Source organism: Colletotrichum jinshuiense, chromosome 9, assembly GCF_051148585.1.
Source record: "Colletotrichum jinshuiense chromosome 9, complete sequence".
In the NCBI taxonomy this organism is placed as follows: Eukaryota; Fungi; Ascomycota; class Sordariomycetes; order Glomerellales; family Glomerellaceae; genus Colletotrichum; species Colletotrichum jinshuiense.
This window is the reverse complement of record NC_139316.1, coordinates 50955-67647: the sequence shown is the minus strand read 5'-3', so window position 1 is coordinate 67647 and position 16693 is coordinate 50955. Positions and strand designations below refer to the sequence as shown.

Below are 16693 nucleotides of genomic sequence, written 5' to 3'. Positions count from 1 at the left end.
TTCATCAATCAAAATGGAAGAAGAGAACATCAAAAGAAACATCAATTAAGACAGTATATAAAAACGCAATCACTTACACAAACTTTCTGCCAGAGTGAAGCCCCCACTTTAAAGTTGCAGGGATCCTGTTCAGCGAACTAGACTCTCACTGAAAGATTGATTACATTGACTATCTCAAAGGGGTTAGAGTGAGGGGGCAGTTCCGGCTTTCCGCGGTGTGACCCGCCAGACCCCACTATTTACCCTCTTTCACAATCATCCAGCACTTATTGAGGCCCATATGCATTTCAGCTTCCTTACACCACATCCCATCAATCCGCGTACGCCCTCATTATGCCTGATGCACAAGCCAATCCACGACCTGGCTCCCACAGGAGGTCTGCGTATCCTCGGAAACGAGCTGTCCAAGCGTGCCTCGCTTGCCGTCATCGGCGAACGAAGTGTGACAACGGGAAGCCGACTTGCTCCTCATGCGGCAAACTGGGGGTAGAATGTGTATATCACGAGTTCGAAAAGTCCAGGCGAGATACCCTTCCGATACGTATCCTTCTTTTGTCTGCAATGGCATATTTGATAGAACCAGTTGCAAGTTCAGATCCACTAATATGTATATACCGTTAGTTTTGATGCCGCCAGCCTGGCCATATTGCAGAGGCTGGACGAGCTAGAGACTTTATTGAAGAACGGCCGACCAGAGCCGCTGATTCGACCATCCTTGAACTTCGCGACAGCACCCATAACGACTGTAGGAGAAGTCTCATCACCTGATTTCGAATGGATTGATGCCTTCAAGATACAATACGCCAACGTCGATGCAATTCTAGCCTGGCCGGCCTTTCAGAACTCTGATATTGATCAATCACCACATTTAGCCTCCAATTCTACGCCAGATGATACTGATGTAATGTCGCGCCCCCTTCTCATGTCAGATTTGGATGTCCAGGACGCACCGAATTTGTTGAGCAAATATATAGACAACTTTCACGTTTACAACCCGGTATTGGATATTCCGACAATTGAAGAGCAAATCAAATCCACATCCTTAAACGGGTTCGGCTGGGATGCTGGATCCTGCCTTGTGGTAAGTCGATCGTTCCATTCTTATTGCCCTCAACCATAATTTAATATATCGCAGTTGCTTGTTTTTGCTTTGGGAACAACAGTGGGCAGCGATGTTCTGCCGCCCAGGACATCGCTGTCAGGCCGAAAAACCACACAATTCAACCGCGCCGACGCATTTTTCCTTGCAGCTCAGAAACGTATGGGCTTGTTATTGTCCAGCAGTGGCGTCGCCGAGACCCAAGCCTTTTTCCTAGCTGGAGTGTATCTCATGACCACAATGAGACCGCTTGATGGGTGGAAAATGTTTGCAAGAGCTTTATCTAGCTGCAAGACTTTCCGGCCATCTTCCGATGGCGCCCCGAGCGTGATGAGATTGCATCAGACTATTCATTGGGCATGCTTCAAGTCCGAACTGTGGGTTCATTCCATATTGTTCAGGCTGGATTTCTTGTTACTGATCAACCCTAGGGAGGTACGCCTTGAACTCAGCATCGTCAAAACCAGTGCCTGGGACCTTCGGTATCCAGACTTGTTCCCTAACCCTCCAGAGTGCCTCCAGTCCCAGGGCGAGTCTGCGTGGTATTTCTATCTTGCTGAGATTGCACTCAGACGGCTAAACAATCGAATTCTAATATCCACATGCAAGATTCGTCAGGGTACCGATTCTATCTCAGACAAAGTCGCTTCTACACTAGAGTTTGAAAGTCAGGCTTATGACTGGTAAGATCCTGTTTAGTAACTACAAGCGCTCTTCCCCGTACAACTAACAACATGATTGTTTATATTAGGGCGAAATCTCTTCCTCCAAGTCTGCGACCGGTTATTGAAGATTTCGCCAGTGTAGCCTTCCCCGACGAGGAAAATGGGTGGCTAAGATTTATACTCTGTGGTCATTTGCTTGATTGCTTGGAATTAATGTACTGGCCCTTTGTGTTTGCCGCTATTCACGGTGACCTTGGAGATGACCGCGATTCTCATTTGTTAGCCGCTCGCGGCCTTGAGATGTGCACACGCAGAATAAGAACGAATCAGGCAGGATTCTACCATCGACACCACGGTACATGGCTTATGTTACAATCATGTACAAGAAGTGCCCTCATGCTGGTGGCTGCAGGACGCGCAAGACTTGACGAGAAGCTTCCTCAGGATTGGCAAACACAAGTAAGGGAAGTAGTTAACCTTCTGGAGTACTGGAGGGGAGAAGTTCCGGATGTTGATGAAAGACTAAAAGCCTTAAAGAATTTAATGTAAATAAAAACGAATACAATACATTATCTGTGATTAAATAGGATTGTTTCAGGTATAGCCTCACCAAGCAAGCGCAGGTCGTTGTAGTAACATTTCCATAACAACAACCTTTACAATATTAAAGAATCAAATTTGGATATTGTCGATGGTTATACACTTGAGTCTCCAGAATTCTCAACGACGTAGGCGATAGGATGGGCCTTCAAATTGTTGATAACCACTAAAATCTGGTTTGATTTTCTTTTGGCGAAGTCTCAACAAACTTTGGCGCAAGAAGGTCAGGGAAGAAGCAAAGAAACATGTCTTGGCCCATCGGTTCTACTCAAGCCAGTCCTTGAACTGGCTGGGCGTCCTGCACTCGATGAACAAGGAGCTCTTGACCTAGATCTTGAAGCTGCGCTGCGCCTTGAACTTCTCCACCAGCACCAGTGACATGAGTGAGTTGAAGTCAACGTCGTGTTATCAGTCAGCTTGGCGGTGTCGATACTCGTCTCGCTGGACACCAGGGCAATGGCACCAGTAACGGTTGAGTTAGCCAGGCCACCGCCAGCGGGCCCTTCGCCCGCCATAGTCAGCCTGGCGTGACTAGAAATAAACGACCGTATTGAATACCTCGGACGTGATGATAGCTAAGTCGTCCCTGCCGCGCCGGAGGGAGGCCACGACGGTACTCGGGCGGACAATGATGCGGACCAAGGCGCCGATGAGCACGGGGGCCCCAACGTCGATCCGCACCGTGTCAGCGTTCACTAGGCCGAGCTCCTGCACGACAACCAGGGCAAGAAAGTTGTCCAACGGCTCCCTTCCCTCCAGTCCGAGATATTTGTGGTTGAGCGTCTTGCTGTCGAAGATGCAATCCGCCAGAAGGGGCAAGATGATCAGAATCCGGGGCGGTTTGTACACACCGTGTTCAGCAGACTCGAACAAGGGGCCACTATCGGGTCCATCAGGGCCTTGAGCATGGTCAATTTGACACCTGAACCAGCCAGCACGCCGGAATGATGATACAGCGTCTGTAGATGGCCAGATAAGGTGGTTTTCCACCGTGAGCCCTGCCCGTCCGCAGGTGCAAAACATCCGACACGCAGCGGGCGTCTTCGTCGTCTCCTGCCTGCGTACCTGTGCCGTGCAGGTTAATGTAGCTCACATCCAGTGAGAAATTCCAGCCTTGGCTATGAACTTCTTGTAGTAATCCGCCTACCTGGGCGTGATGGAGACGGCCTCGACAGAGTGATTTTTGCTAGTGGCCAGAATGGTGGCAACGACCGCGGTCGTTGTAGGCAAGTGCATTCTCCAGCCGCTTGGTTACCACGCTGCCCACGAAGTCGGCCGCCTCTTCCTAGGCCTTATAATGGCCTATCAGGCGATAGAAAGTGCCAGGGGCAATAAATTACCCTTGCTGAGCTGGTAGAAGCTGTCCTTGCCTGTAATGAAATTTAGCCCGGCTGCCATAGCTGTGTCAACCTTGCCTGTGAAGAAGGGGGGCCAGGCCGCGCTAACGACGACGAGGCCACTGGAGTCTGTGGGGAATAGGAGTCATCAGATTTCACTATACTAACTTGAAATGACAATGTCGAGAGATCAAATTGTAAGAAGTCTAGCGACGGATCTCTCAAAAGGTCTCCTGAGGCCCTCGCGATATCGTGGAAGCTCATGGCTCAGGCGCAGGCTATAGCCTCCCTTCCAAGCACCGCAACCGCTTTGGCTAGCGTACAAACCGTCCATGTTCCCCGTGAAGCATCTCAAACGCAACCTTATAATCTTCTGCCGGCTTAGCCAGAATCGCCAACAAGCTAGTGGAATGGGGTGGGGATCTAGGTGCCCACCCAGATCAGGGATGGATTTTCTTTATTTTCTTATGTCATCCAGGTTGGAGCCCATGCGAGGGCAGATATAAGCCTGATCGAAGCTTATGATTAGAGAAAATAGAACATGGACTTTTCAAAACAAGAATCAGACCCAAGATATCACCGTCAAGACGCTCAGTGAGGACACCTGATCAGCCTGCTGACAACCCAGTTTGATCAGGAACGACTTCCAACACTTAGATCCAACACTTATCATGAGAACGCTACCCTGATCAAGGCCAAGAGAGTCCGATCAGACCTATCTGCATCTGCTGGAGCAAGTGAACTTGAGAGATAGGGAGTTTTCTGTCTGATCAGGGTAAGGCTCACAGTTGTAGGCGCCCCTGACCAGAAACTCATGTTCTGCTTTGAAGAGTGTTTTAGTGTTTACCTGTACACCGCGACTCCTTCAGAGTCACTTTGCATCTCCCCAAAACACTTCCACTAGGTTGGATGACCAGCCATCATATGTGTTGGTGTCTTGTAGGGGCATCAGACTGTAGTCGTCATCTATAATGAAAACAATATGCGGGTTGGGATGCGCGATGTCCGGGAGGGGGTTGACTTGGTCCTGCTGAGCCTCAAAATAGTCGCCCGAGATGCACTTGTTCAATATTGCGAGCGCGAACAGTAAGGTAGGCGGGCTGCAAATGCCCGGGCCTTGTACGGGTCGTAAAGTACTTTTGTTGAGGGTTATTGTCTAGGCAGAGTCGGCGTCAAGCCGGTGTGAACCAATATACCTACCTATTTATCTACGGTCGATTGGCTCTCCGAAACTCGGTCACCGAGGTCATTGGTATTTAGCTGGCAGTTGTATGTCTGATGTCATATGCTCTGGGACAATGTACCCGGGTCACCCCAGCTATGTCGTTCCCTGACAAACTTGATCCAAGGCCCAATACCTAGAACTTCTGGAATGGACCAATCCGAATGGTCTCTAAGATCTGATACTACCGAGGGATCGGGTCGGGCTCTACCTGGAGTGGCCTATTGCAAAAGTGATTTGGAACAGCAGCCATTCAGACCACATCAGAGACCAACAAAGTGGTCAGCCTAAGATATAAAAGGATCAAGCTAATGGAAGATGGAGCAAAGGCCAGGAAAATATTCACAGTTCAAACACAGAAACATGATTCAAGCACGATATGAGAGCAGAGCCTATCTTTTCCTGGCATATATGGATTTCTATGTATTCAAGTCGAGGTGTGGAGACTAGTTCAGACGACTGAGACGAGCCCAACAGCATCATCTCAGGCTTTGTGCTCGGTCTTGAGGCTGTCTACATCATCCTCGCTTTCGACGAGGATGCGGCATCCCTTGATGTCTGTCTTATCTAGAATGTTGGCGTAGACGCGCCCAAAGACGGAAGACCTCATGGTGCCGTGCTGCTCGGCGACGACGTCGACCTCGACGCGTTGGTCGAGGTAAATTTCGTTGAATCGAACGTTGGTGTCAGCGAGGCTCTTGCAGGCCGAGAAGGCCATAGAGAACATGGCGCCTTGGGAAATGGCAGGCAAGGCCCGGTCTCCCTTGTCGCCCTGGGAGCCGGTGCACATGGTCCAGGTGCAGGGTATGTCCTTCTTCTCGAGGAGGTAGGGTATGGTGGCGCGGTAGGCAACTAATGGCACGGGAGGACGTGAGACTGTCAGTGCTTGGTGGAGGCGTGTGTGCGGGTAGAGAGGAAGAGGAGGGGGGCCGGGGGGGGGTTAAAGGGGACTTACAAAAGTTGGATTCAAAGTTGTGTGTCATGAACTCCCGAAGTTCCTCGGTCGTGGTCTCAAGCATGGTCTTCTCGGTGTAGCCGCCTCCCACTGCTCCTTATCAGTCAAGGGGGCCAAAGTGCGGGTAAAAAAAGGTACATATTCGTACCAGAGGAGAAGACGTGCCGGAAGGCTGGTAAAGCTCCTGCGCGCACCTTGTCCACGACCCCTTGGACACCTTGGTCAGAGATTACATCGGCCTCAACAACGGTAATTTTGTCCTGACCCTCGCCCAGGTTCTCAGATAGCTTCTTGGCCGAGTCTTGGTTGCGAACCACGGCGAGGACATTGCGGCCGGACTGCAGGGCACCCAATATGACGGCGGTACCAATATTGCCTGTTGCGCCGATTACCAGCACAGTTTCGGTAGCTTGGGCCATGTTTGCTCTGTAGAGGGCTGCTGCAAGATAGATGATGAGCGTATGATAGGTGAAGAGATCAAGGGATGTTGTGGTGTGGTGTGAATCTGTTCCTCCCCAGAAGAGGAAGACGTATGAGATCCCCGGGGCGTACTCTTTAAATACCGACAGCTGGAGCTCTGGTTTGTCAGTCCAAGAAAATACAAACCAACAGAACCTCAAGTTGAATTATTAAGCATCTGTTGGTTGTCCTTCTACATCATGCATGTGAATTATTGCAACCTGAGGGTGCCTCCGATGCCTGTGGGGCCGGCCTAAAGTCATCCCGTACTAGGTACGGGGCACATGCAGGTCTATGCAATCAAGATTGCTCTATGATTCCTTGCTTCTCCTGGTCTAACACAGGACCGAGCAGAATATATGGTACTCTAAAAATCTAAATCAAGAAGAGTCGTAAAAAGTCTTATCTATAAGAACGTATATCTTGAGAATATTTTTGGGATAAATAATCCTTCATAAATCTCTAATGAGGTAGACGTAGAGGAAGAAATTGAATTGCAAGCTAACTTCTACTAATTCTACCTTGCGGCTTAATTTCAAACCACTTGTAAAATCCTACTAACGTATCATACAGGTAAGTAGCCACTATATGTAATAGATAGAGCGTAGGGGAGCGGAGGTGACCAAACTGATTGCTACAGAAGGAGTGTGCGCCCCTGCTTTCTCATTGAAAAGAATGGCATATTCCATTTCGAGTGCATATTCTTCAAGATTGTGTCCTGAGACAATGTGTACTCTCCTGACTATTATATCTTCATTCAGGGCACGAATTAGGCCATGCTCAAGTTCAACGGCTGTTATAGAGGCACATGTCTTGCACCTTGTATTGTTTGCTTCCTCTTGCTGCAACAGGCTGAATATGGCTCATGGAGAGAGGCAACCAATGGGCTAGTCCGGCGCCCGCACCCGCGTGCCAAGCCTCATGCAGCTTGCTGCCAAGACTTTGCTCGGCGAACCTGGGCGGCTGCCTCCCCCACGTAAACCACAACGTGCCCAGGCAAGTGTGGAAGGCGGGGGTGCGTCCTGTAGGCGCTCCACTCACTGTGTAGCGTGGGCACTTGGCAGGCACTTCGCGCCCACCTGATGGGCACTTCATGCCCTTGCTATTCAACAAAAGTAACGCAGTTCTGGCGTCGTTTTTCATAGTAATAATGTATATATGTTAGCAAACAGCTACAGGATTGCGAGATGAGTTGCTAACTATAAGGCATCAGCAGCTAACGGCATATCAACTTATTTAATTAACTTGTCTAGTTATGTTGGAGACTTATTTAACACTAACATCAGCAACCAACTTCTCAGCCAGTAGAGACCCGCGTGATATCCCTGCATGTTGTATCATAAACCTATTCTCAACGCGAATGGCAAGGCTTGCAGCTAGCGTGCCAACTCACCGGCTATGCGCAGATTTGCGACCTATTTAATTGCTACCTAGCGTTGAAAGCCGTCGAGTCACACACCCCGCAAGTAGACTGGAAGGAAGGGTGATTGACCCCCAACCCTTTGGTAAATACTTCGGAGGCTTTACGTGAATGTAGTCCACCACGAATCCACGAGTGAAATAGATGGTGGGTACAAAAATGCGGCGCCGTCTCCTAGGGGCATTTGTGGAAGATTGTCGAAGCTGGCATTGCCATACGTGAAAGGCAGTTGGGGCCAGTTAAAGGGGCCTAAATAAAACAGATAAGCATCATCACGTAACGAAGCTTTGGCTGGCTGTAAAGTCGTACCTCTGTTGACTTGGGACAATTGCTCTGGTTCCAGGGCACACGTTGTTTCTTCTAGCCTTTCCAAGAGGGCACTCAAAGCATCTGCTGCCCTTCGAGCTTCCACGGAAAAGTTGCTGGAGCGGTGCCAGATAGCTTGAGTCCCTCGCAAGAGGGTCGTTATTTTTTTCAGCCTGTCCGATTCAATTGTATTCCTAAAATAGCGGATGTAGAAGCAGAGGACGCTAGTAGCGAGTAGATGCGTATGGTTAACGATAGCAGAGTCGTAGAGGTTCATAGGGGCAAGCTGGCAGTAAGGTCGCAGCTCCTCGACCGTGAGGTGTTGTAACTCGAGGCTTTCCACAGCAGAATCCACCACGATGTTACGTGAGGCTTCATACTGATCCGTCTCCTTCGACATGGCCACGAATTTCCAGTGCAGCAAGATCCGCCCTCTTAAGTATGTCAATTTGACATTGATTCGCTGCGAGAGAGAGAATTAGCGATTGTTGAATTTTCTGGCAACTTAGCGGTAATCCTCTCGTGTTACCGCTATGAGTGCGGATCTATAGGAGCCATTTGCACACTTGCCTGAAAGACGGTGATCCTAGAATCCAAGATAGACTCGGACAGTGGCCGATACTTCAGGGAATTCGGGAGTCTCTTGAATGAATGGTTGAGCCCGTCGTCAATCCTCATGGCATCGACGAGAGAATACGGACGGAGACTGGAGAGCGCGTCTGATACCTCGGCAAGCGCCTTAGCCAGCCAGAACTTCGCGATGGTGACCGACGACTGCGTGATCTCCTCGTCCGGTCGCGGTGGAGGCAGTGATCTCGCTGTTGAGTCGTAGTCCTCATCCGAGATATTTCGAGGCGGTAAGGTGTCGCATATTGACTCTTTGATGATCGTCGGCAGGCCCAGCTGTGTTGCTAGCACGACGTCGAATATGTAGATATGTGTCCATAGCCGCCGTCGCATCTCCCCGTCGTATGGAGACAGTGACTTAAAGTGCCGTGGATCTCGATGATAACCCATCCGTATCGCTTTTCGAATGTCAAAACATTAGCCTGATCTGCAGAGACCAGTTGCACATACCGATCTGCACAATACTTCCCAATAGGAGCCACAGCCCAGTATTTGAGTCCCGGCGGAGATAATTCTCAATCGTAAAGTAATGTAGCAGAGTTTCCATGATGAACGGTCCGCCTCTGCCGTATTGGGCGCGAATCAAACACTGGACGGTCTTTTCTCGATATCCCAAGAGCATCTCCTGGCCGCAGGCATGCGAGATGTCTCCACAGACGCAATCATGTGGGCAAGGGCTCTTAAACAGTGCAGCTATGCACATGGTACTGTACAACAGGCTCAGCCAGGAAGCCGGGGCGGCCTCGGGGCTTTCCCAAAACTTGTAGTACTTCTTTTGTTAGCACTCATGACATGATCCGTGGGATGACGCGCGTACGTGTTTGAGGAACTCTTTAGCGTGTATGAAACCTTGGGCGCAAACCATCAGCATCCCATCCGTTAGTAACTGTATGAACGTGGAGTGGTGGTCTTACAGCAATGATCTAGTAATTGGAAATAGGACGATACCAGCTCGTCACAAGTCTTCCTAGACGGCAATCCCGCGATCAGCTCCTTCTCGGATGCCTGTCTCCCACAGTCGAAGAGCAAGACTGTCTGGTACATGGGCAGCTGGGCGTCCCCCATCTGTGCATCGTCAAGCTCGACATGCTGACCGCTAGAACTCGTCGCGCGGTTCAAGACCGAAGTCCAGTGTGATCCGTCTTTGTAGTCGTTTCCGAACTTGTTTATTCTCAGGTCGACCGATGTGGGAAGAACAGACCCGTCGTTTGGATTGGAAGCGTCTGATCCCGTCAGCCGCTCAGTATTCCCGCTGTCCCTGTCCTTGGGTTCTGCTCCTGCTGGGAGATTCAAGAGTGGCGGGTAACCTCCCTGCCGGTTTTGCGGCGTCATTGCGGCCAGATTATCGCTGTAGCTACATTCATGGCCTACGCTTAGCTTCTGTGAGGTTGTGAGCGAATGCCAGTCGCGGTCTTGTGCCTCGGATCAAAGGCTCACAAAGCAAGTAGAGCAAGGATGCTGACGGTCGCATTTTTTCCTGTTGAGAAAGCGTCAGTCTCCTCCTTGCCGTACACGGAGAATCTTGCCATCGAATGAAATCTGCGTACTTTCGGCGGCGACATAGATGGCATGAGAGCTGCGGCTTGTCACGCCGGCGCCCGGGATGAGGTACCAGCGGCTGCGGAGATAATCGAAAGCCCGTCTTAGGAGCCGCCATAGAGAACAGCAAATATTTAATTTCCGCCGTTATCGTCCTCCTTACAGCCCGATGGGCTTGAAATAATTACCTCTGAGGATCCGAACTTGTGTGTAGTTGGAGAAACAGGTGCTGTTATTTGATGAATCGTCCGACAGAAAGGGACCCACTGGTTACGTCCGCTTCGTGCGGCCAATGGCTGATTGAGTGATCCTCCGACAGTCCGCCACTAGACTGTTATAGGAGAGCCGAGATCCACTTTAGTTGGATTGACGATGGAATTAACGACTTTAAACCCGATTAACATCTTCGTTATCATAAGGAAGTGGATGTAGTGACGGTAACTTAATTAATGGTAACTCTTTGCAGACAATGTTTGTTCTTTTTAAAAGACAGCCTCTCTTGCGTGCTGCGTCAAATCTTGTCTTGACGAAAGATAGTCAAGGTTCTATTTCCTCCACTCGACTACTGCTTAAATATCGAAGATAATTGCACCATGTCGAACGTCAAACTCTCGCAAAGAGAAAGCTCTAAACCGGGCGACATCGAGACTGGCAATGTTTCTCAGGGCGAGAAAGTCGACAGTCTATCGAGCTCGGACGAAAACATTGTAGACTGGGACTCACCAACCGATCCAGAAAACCCACGGAATTGGCCAGGACGGAAGAAAGCCCTGCATATCTTCCTGTTGGGGATATTGACCTTGAACGCGTAAGCTGCCGAGCGTACTTACAAGCCTACATGTTCTATAGACCGATTTGCTAATGGTACCTAGCAACCTAGCAGCGACAATGTTCGCGCCTGGCGCTGCCCAATTCGCTGCGGAGTTCCGGATTGCTGACAAGACGATTGTCACTTTTGCCGTCAGTATATACTTGGTCGGCGTTGCCTTTGGCCCTGTTGTGACCGCCCCGCTATCCGAGATACATGGCCGCCTCATCGTGTATCATGTCTGTAATGTCGTCTACGCCGCCTTCACCCTCGGGTGTGCTCTCAGTACGAACGCACCCATGTTCTACATCTTTCGATTCATCGCTGGCTGTTCGTCCTCCGCCCCAATAGCAATTGGAGGCGGCACTATAGCGGATCTAGTGCCGCCGGAGAAACGAGGTGGAGCGATGGGACTCTTCATGCTGGGAGCGTTATTGGGGCCAGTAAGGACTCCCTTGCATCTTCTCAGATCGTCTAAGCTCACTCAGTCAAGGTCTTAGGTCCAGTAGCAGGAGGGTTCTTGGTGGCTAATGTAGGATGGAGGTGGACATTCTGGTTGATCTTAATCATTGTAAGCTCCCGCTCTCCGTGCCAGTCCAAAGCATAATCTAGTGCTCGATACTAAGAATCAGGGATTTAGGGTGGATCGACTACGTTGTTCGCTTTCGCATTCATGCGAGAAACGTATGCACCGATTCTACTAATTCGCAAAGCTGCAAGAATTCGTAAAGAGACTGGCAACGCTCGTCTACACACCAAGGTCGTCCTTTCATCGTCGTACACGATTATGTTCAAATCGATCTCTCGGCCGCTGAAACTCCTCATTCTGACACCGATAGTTACATCTCTGTCACTATACGTGGCATATTCCTTTAGCCTGATATTCATCCTCTTCACTACGTTTCCTTCAGTATTTGAGGAACAGTATGGGTTCAGCACCGCCGTTTCGGGGCTAGCTTACCTGGGACTCGGAGTCGGTTTCCTGGTGGGCTTAGCAGCATTTACCGCCGTCAACAACTGGCAAAGGAAACACTGGAATGCCAATGGCGGATGGACTCCAGAGAGGCACCTGATCCCAATGATCATCTTCTCCCCGTTCACGGCAATCGGGTTCTTCTGGTACGGCTGGAGCAGCGCTGAGCGTACACATTGGATGGTTCCCATCACCGGTACCTCTTTCATCGCCATCGGCTTCCTCTTCACCATGCTTCCCACGCAGTTATATCTCGTGGACGCATTCGATTCAGGTGCTGCTGCTTCGGCAGTCGCGGCAAATATAATCCTCCGAGTTCTTTGTAGCGCCTTTATCACCTTGGCCGGTCCGCCACTGTATGATCACCTGGGATTGGGCTGGGGAAACAGTCTATTAGGCTTCCTATGCATTGCCTTCATCCCAGCTCCGGTCCTCATCTACCGAAACGGCGCCTGGCTGCGCAAGCGCTTTCCTCCTAAATTGTAATCCCGACACTAGTGGTCTCATTGTATGAGATTACATTTAAGAGAGCGAGACGAAACTAGGTTAGCTGCCGACTTCCCAAAGAAACGTACGACAACTGTGTCAGAATGGGCGGGTGATAATTCCAGTGTAAGACAGGCCACCCAGAACGAGTTATTTATTGTGTATTAGCAGAAATTTTCCGCTTCATAAATATAGCAGCTACGCACGCTTTAAGCAAAAGTTTCATATCTGTTGGGCGTGATGATTAGCTCCATCAAGGCCAAGACGAAACATGATTATACGGTCCGCATGACAAACAATTATCTCGACTTGCTATGGGTATATCAAACACTCTTTAACCAAGATTCGCGGCACCCCGAGCATCATCCATGCCGCTCCCATCACGGATATTGCAAGTATTTCCTACATGACAAGGCATTGAGATGACTGAGTAGTAATCTCTAATCTCCATTAGAGATGGAAGAATGTCGCTTCTAGTGATATCCCATCTGGTACCAAGGTGGGATTCTGTAAACATAAAAAGCCTGCTCCTGTACTTCATCATGTGCCATCTTCTATCGGCCGAAATACTTCAGCTCCACGTAGCGAGCAGGCAGGTATACCACAGCAGTGACCACAAACGTCAATTCATTAGCAATATCACCTCCAGATTCTCCAATCAGACCGCCAAGAGGACCCACAAACCACGTCTCAACCATACCCATGCACCATGCGACCACCCCGACTAGGAAGGCAACGCTAGCTCCAATGCCATGAGGTAAGCGGGTCGGGTCGTTCCAACCATCGAGATCGTAATTAGCAAAGTCTCCACGTCGAAAGATGGAGTGTTCCATCAGCAGGATGACGAAGTAGCTCGTGCACCAATAGCCCAACAAGCTGAGAAAGTTTTGCAGGTAGGTGTTCAGCTGGCTGCGACCACCGAGAGCTAGCCCAATGACAACAGCAAAGCAGAGCAAGGTCCAAAGGAATCGGGGGACCTTGGAGAAAGGGCGAGCCATTTGTTGGAAGGAGATGGCGGCGGAGTATAGCGAGATGATGTTTGTGTTGATGCCGCTGAAGGAGAAGATGACTAGTAGAAACTTGGCGAAGCCGCGGGGGTGCAGCATATCTCGGATCAGGAAGCCAAGACCTTGGTTCTCGTAGGCGTCTGCCCAAGCCGTCTGGTTGTTCAGGGAGCTGGCCACCACGGCACCGGCGGTCATGCCAAAGGACGTTGGAATAGCGATACCAAGAGTTGTGAGAATGAAAACTTTGAGCCTGGAAACATTCGTCGGGTAATGGACGTAGTAGTCGGACACCATCGTGGCCCATGATGCGGAGCTTCCATAAACGACCGCAAGAAGTGAGAGGGCGCTGGCAGAGAGGTTAGCGCCCGTGACCTGGGCCGGAGTAACGTCGTCGGCATACGGGCCAACCATTCCGAAGATGATGATGAAGATGATGAAGTAGATGAGCCATGCGTAACGCTCGTAGATCAAGATGTAGTTCAAGCCGAGAAAGCTGATAAGAAGAGAGACCACAGCGATGATGATAACACCGACGACGAGGGAGATGCGACCATCGGCCACAGCAGTCAGCGCCAATCCGCCGCTGATGGAGCCGACAGATGCCCAGCCAAGCTGTTCCAGACCATTTAGAAAGGCAATGAGCTTGTTGGGCCACCAGCCAAAGCTGAATCGGGAGACGGAGATTTGTCGCAAACCGGTCGCGGCTCCAAAAGTGGCACAGTACCCAGACACAGCACCGCCAAGGATGGAACCAAAGATAAAGATGGGAATAGCCCGCTTCAGGTCAAGACCAAACTCCCAGCCGAGGAATCCTGTGGCGAAGCAGCTGATACCCATGGTACCGCTCGCCCACAAGAGGGCCATGGTCAGTTCCTCGTGCCACTTGACGGGACTCTTGTCGGCGTCTGTCTTGCGGTCGATGGCATGCGACTCGACACCCAGGGCTTTGTCCATTCTGCTCTCGAAACGGCGCATAGTAGCCAGGATACCCGTCTCCTTCGGGCGGTCGACTCTGCCCGCCTCAAGGGACCCCTGGGGTGAAGTCTTCTCGCCCATGTCTTTTTCGTCGTAACGATCCATAACAGCGGCTGTCATCGTGACTGAATTATCGGGCGCGGTCTTGACTTGGTGTAAGTTGCCGGGGGGCAGAGGAGGTTGACGAAGGTAAACGATACCTAGTCAAAAAGGATATAGATAGCTTGGCGCAAAAAAGCTGCCAAGACGGACATCTTATTCTATAAATGCACCTGCAGAAACACTTTTTTATTTTTCACCATTATTTCAGTGGGCTCTTCTCTAACACTACCCACCTTCCCGGGTGGAGGGGAGGCCCTAACGCGGAGGCGGATTTGCCGGCTTATATATTACCGCGTGCACGTTCCACATCATTCTTCGTGTTGCGCAGCGTTCGCTTGAGGTGGTGTTATGCGGTGGAGATTGCTGCCGATCTTTCTAGTTATTCTTCCTCTACCTCCTTTTTGTCTGTTACGGTTTTTCTGACTTCATCTGAAGCTCGAGAATCACCCTGTGTGTGTTTCCAGGGCCCAGATCGTAGGCCATATTATCAGAAACAACAAGAGTTGTACGACTCTCAACTGGCAATCCCGGGATATCCGAATTTACACCGAAAAACGTGGAACAGGAACTTTCAAGATGAACGCGGATTCTCAAAAGATCCTGGACAGTCAGATAACAGATGCGCTGTCGTATGCATAGCAAGCCAGCCAAATCGGAGATTTTACCATTCAATATCACAGGGAAGAACAGAGTAATCCCGGACATTACTGACTTCATCCACCGACGACCGGAGAGAGTCCAATGGTATTCCAGCCCTTGAGCAAGGTCATTGAGGATGGAAAGGGAAATGCGTTTATCTTTGAGGTGCCGCGCGGAGGGCGCCGGTTGTGGGGGCTTGCCGGCTCTTATCTCGGCTATCTCGGCAGGCCTCAGTTCCACAACACGGAACTTTTGCAGCGTGTCCAGCCAATCGTGTTGCACAACCTTCTAACTCCGCAATGGTGGGGTCTGCCGAGCTCCGGTTGATTGAACGATCGACTCGGACTGCTACTCGGAAAGCGGTGGCTCCTTTCTGCGAGTCTCTTATCTGCTTGAGAAATGGCGGCCTTATTCCCAACTTCTTCTTAGCCCCAGTTAAGGCGCCCAAAATCGAGGACTAGACATTTAACAAAGACTCGAAATCGCGGCAGAAAAATTAGCAAAGATCTAGCCTGTTTGCCAAGTTTTCCTCAGGTCTTGAGTAATTCATATGTTGGCGTATTTGGAACGCATAATATAATTCGGGAATCTTGAACGTGAGGAAAGAAATGATTTCGCGGGGTGGGAATGGTAAAAGAGTTTAACACCTGCATTTTGTGGCAGAACGAAGTGAGATCGCACACGCGCAGCTGCCGCGCACACCACGTTTCCGTCCTTAGCTAATTACCATTGAAAGGCAAACTGTACTGAGCCTCGAAGTTCGCAAGTCAATCGTAAATAATATTATATCCAACTTCATTCCGAAAATAATTTGTTCAAATCATTACATCTCCTTGCCGCTGGCATTGGCCCCCTGCGTTAAGGCTTTAGGGCCTGATCGGCAACTGAGTCAGCGGTAACTTTTGAGTTAACGGTAACCCAAAATAATCCAGAAGTTGATTCTTCCAGAGACTATACCTCTTCTGGCAGTATTTTTGGGCGGCAAACTCCGTATCTCTTCCGGTCTCGCAAAGTCTCGATTTATTTATTTAGATTGAAGCCACCATTATACAATGAAACGATTTTTTGGTTTGATTCCTTATCACAATATCATGCGAGAGAAGTAAACATGCTTTGCTTCATTGCTTAAAGGATTTCACTACAACTTGAAGTATAATCAGCGGTTGCGAGATCTTGGGATGACCCATTGTATAAAAGCCACTGGAAAAAAACACGTTGCAGTTTTAACAAGAATTAGAAAATTCAAATTGATGAGAGCATTTCCATTATTGTTGGCTGAAACAGGAAGTCTTGCCTGAATCAATAGGTAGCTTCCGGTTTACGAGTAGACCTAAAATAACTTATGTAATAGGCAATAGAGATAGACCCCTTGTTTTTGTGTCTCTGCTGGTCATGAACCTAACCCTTTCGTTGCCATCTTAAGTATTCCAACATTCTCCTTCACCGATGCAAATCAGTATCGGGTGCACAATAC

At 49.8% G+C, this 16693-nt stretch overlaps 6 protein-coding genes across 6 annotated transcripts; 2 read left to right on the top strand and 4 right to left on the bottom strand.

Annotated features, from left to right (window-relative positions):
- Positions 1 to 333: 333 nt before the first annotated feature.
- Positions 334 to 2313, top strand: EsH8_IX_000014 (uncharacterized protein; the record flags this gene model as incomplete). The annotated part of the gene is made up of 5 exons (XM_083266350.1): positions 334 to 521; positions 622 to 1081; positions 1136 to 1476; positions 1531 to 1782; positions 1851 to 2313. The coding sequence occupies 5 exons, from the start codon at positions 334 to 336 to the stop codon at positions 2311 to 2313; spliced, it is 1704 nt and encodes a 567-aa protein (XP_083129915.1).
- A 582-nt stretch (positions 2314 to 2895) lies between these two features.
- Positions 2896 to 3600, bottom strand: EsH8_IX_000013 (uncharacterized protein; the record flags this gene model as incomplete). The annotated part of the gene is made up of 2 exons (XM_083266349.1): positions 2896 to 3244; positions 3512 to 3600. The coding sequence occupies 2 exons, from the start codon at positions 3598 to 3600 to the stop codon at positions 2896 to 2898; spliced, it is 438 nt and encodes a 145-aa protein (XP_083129914.1).
- Positions 3601 to 5407: 1807 nt separating this feature from the next.
- On the bottom strand, positions 5408 to 6297 carry EsH8_IX_000012 (uncharacterized protein; the record flags this gene model as incomplete). Its single annotated transcript, XM_083266348.1, has 3 exons — positions 5408 to 5775; positions 5879 to 5968; positions 6027 to 6297. The coding sequence occupies 3 exons, from the start codon at positions 6295 to 6297 to the stop codon at positions 5408 to 5410; spliced, it is 729 nt and encodes a 242-aa protein (XP_083129913.1).
- A 1563-nt stretch (positions 6298 to 7860) lies between these two features.
- On the bottom strand, positions 7861 to 10022 carry EsH8_IX_000011 (fungal specific transcription factor domain-containing protein; the record flags this gene model as incomplete). The annotated part of the gene is made up of 6 exons (XM_083266347.1): positions 7861 to 8006; positions 8067 to 8526; positions 8634 to 9088; positions 9141 to 9459; positions 9508 to 9539; positions 9605 to 10022. 6 exons carry the CDS (start codon positions 10020 to 10022, stop codon positions 7861 to 7863), a joined length of 1830 nt encoding a protein of 609 aa, XP_083129912.1.
- Positions 10023 to 10822: 800 nt separating this feature from the next.
- EsH8_IX_000010 (MFS transporter) lies at positions 10823 to 12496 on the top strand (the record flags this gene model as incomplete). Its single annotated transcript, XM_083266346.1, has 4 exons — positions 10823 to 11037; positions 11102 to 11480; positions 11531 to 11608; positions 11678 to 12496. 4 exons carry the CDS (start codon positions 10823 to 10825, stop codon positions 12494 to 12496), a joined length of 1491 nt encoding a protein of 496 aa, XP_083129911.1.
- Positions 12497 to 13050: 554 nt separating this feature from the next.
- On the bottom strand, positions 13051 to 14598 carry EsH8_IX_000009 (permease for cytosine/purines, uracil, thiamine, allantoin-domain-containing protein; the record flags this gene model as incomplete). The annotated part of the gene is made up of 1 exon (XM_083266345.1): positions 13051 to 14598. The coding sequence occupies one exon, from the start codon at positions 14596 to 14598 to the stop codon at positions 13051 to 13053; it is 1548 nt and encodes a 515-aa protein (XP_083129910.1).
- Positions 14599 to 16693: the final 2095 nt, after the last annotated feature.